The sequence below is a fragment of the Limulus polyphemus genome, unplaced genomic scaffold (assembly GCF_000517525.1).
Source record: "Limulus polyphemus unplaced genomic scaffold, Limulus_polyphemus-2.1.2 Scaffold152, whole genome shotgun sequence".
Classification (NCBI taxonomy): domain Eukaryota; kingdom Metazoa; phylum Arthropoda; class Merostomata; order Xiphosura; family Limulidae; genus Limulus; species Limulus polyphemus.
In genome coordinates this window covers 749,649-751,719 of record NW_013665762.1, presented here as the reverse complement: position 1 = coordinate 751,719, position 2,071 = coordinate 749,649, and the positions used below count along the sequence as shown (strand labels likewise).

The 2,071-nt window shown below is 34.2% G+C and overlaps 1 protein-coding gene across 2 annotated transcripts in view; it reads left to right on the top strand.

Moving 5' to 3' along the window:
* LOC106476160 (proline-rich protein 2-like) overlaps positions 1-2,071 on the top strand; it is a 32,181-nt gene that overhangs the window by 9,447 nt on the left and 20,663 nt on the right. For both annotated transcript variants that reach the window (XM_013936830.2, XM_013936833.2), the window contains exon 2: positions 697-809. In XM_013936830.2, coding sequence (XP_013792284.1) covers positions 709-809 — 101 coding nt within the window. In that variant the 5' untranslated portion in view covers positions 697-708. The remainder of the gene's footprint in view (positions 1-696; positions 810-2,071) is intronic.

Sequence of the window (2,071 nt, the reverse complement as noted above, 5' to 3'; positions counted from 1 at the left end):
TGTGTGTGTGTGTGTGTGTGTGTGTGTGTGTGTTATATATATATATATATATATATATATATATATATGTATGTATGTATTATATTATGTAATCTTAGCCTTTGGGGATTAGGAAATTATTCCAGATTAACATGCAATGTGGCTTTGAAGCCTGTTAGTGCCTAAGTTCTCAGCTACAAGTTTTTTCTCTTATGGAGAACACTCATAGCTTCCTTTGAAATGCTGGCCTTTGAGCCTGTATCATCTAACTATATTGTTCGTGAAACATCTTCCTTAGAAAAGACTGTGGCATAGCACTTCTTTCACAAATCCACCCATGGTGACTTTCAGTGTTAAATGATTTGGAATTTGCTGTAAACAAATATTATAGATGCTAAATATGTTACCCATGGTGCTACTGCTTGTGTCTTTGGTGACACACAACTACATTAACAAATACAAATTGTTCTTATAAAGTGTGATTAGCCCTCTCTGTATTAAGAATGAATTTAGTAAAATTCCTATTAAAGTAATGATAATTCTGCTACTAAACAGTAAGCTGGAATATTAACTTTAAAGCTATTTTTTATGGAAAGTGAAATATACTCCAAATTTAGACAAAGATTTAATTTAGTACAGAAAAAAAACTGATGAAATTTAACCTTTGGTAACACAGCTTCTTTACTTTTATTGATTTTTATAATATCACATTTTCAGAAACTAACAAACATGGGCGATTTACCTCCAAGAGGTGGTGGACCAATAAGAGGTAGAGGTTTCCCTCGTATAGCCCGTGGTGGTCCTGCTGGTAGAGGAAGACCACCTAGGGGGTAAGTATTAAAAGTAATTTTATTCATAGATATTAATGAAAATTGACTCTGGTATCATGTTCTACTACTAGCAACTAGTATCTAATCTTTTAATTTTGTTTTTATCATTCTTTTCTTTCTCGTTGACAAACAGTGCGAGTACAGAGATCTGTTTCTTGTTGAGAACTTTCAATTTAGGCAAGTGTACAGTAAAAGTATGTTTTAATTTTTTTTACATTTTCAACTCAGACTCTAAATAAAATACAATGATCATGAATGGCATCAGTACAAGTAGTCATGGCTGGACACTAATCTCTGTATGTCTATCTGGGGATGATGAAATTGCGTGTTGCCCGTCTGATATGACAGCCCAAACTACCAGGTTATTCCACACGCTTCCGATGTTTTGTAAACAAAGTGTCCAACATATAATTATAATGTGACTCCCTCATTGGCTGCTCTCTATGTAACATTTCAATGCACATGCTCTTTGTGGTGTAGCTATGGCCACTTCCATCATGCCAATTTGAAGATGGCAATTTGTTAGGTAAAGTTGAAATAGAATCCTTTGAAATACTTTTATATAATTTGCCACCCAATTTCAAAAACATAAACAATAGGCCACCCTCTTTTCATATGTCAACATATTTATTAGATATGCCAATCCATTTTTCCCAAAATGAGCTATGAAACTTGGAACGAAAACACTGTTGGATTTATTTCATCATTGAGCGATCATTCCCATTTTGACCTCTGCCTGGAGCTATTATATCCACATTTCATGATATAAATGGACACAATATCTTTGAGATGAAAATTTTTGGACCTAAAGGGAATACCTTTATTCTCAAAGCTGAAAATTTTCAAGTTCAGACAGGAACTTAGCTGGTTTAATTTAGGCAATAATAGGGTTATTTACTAACTTGGCGAATACGATGACTGACTATTAATTGTTCATGGGTGATGAACTAGAACAGATAATCCCTTTACTGAGGTGAATCAGTAGATTTTTCACAGGATACAGTGCACGTAAAAATACAGTGTGCCTGAAAATGTTCATATTTTGTTTCCCAAAAATGCTCAGAATCACTGTGAGAGCACCTAATTTCTCAGTCGGATTTACTCAACCTCCACAGGATTTCAGAGTTATTCCTTTTGACATCCCTAACAAGACTAAGTGGATGTACCCTTTATTTGTAATTGGGGCTTGGGTATTACCTTGTAGTACAGTACAGAACATTGTATTATGTTATGGACAAAGTAATTTCCAGTGAGGAGATCTA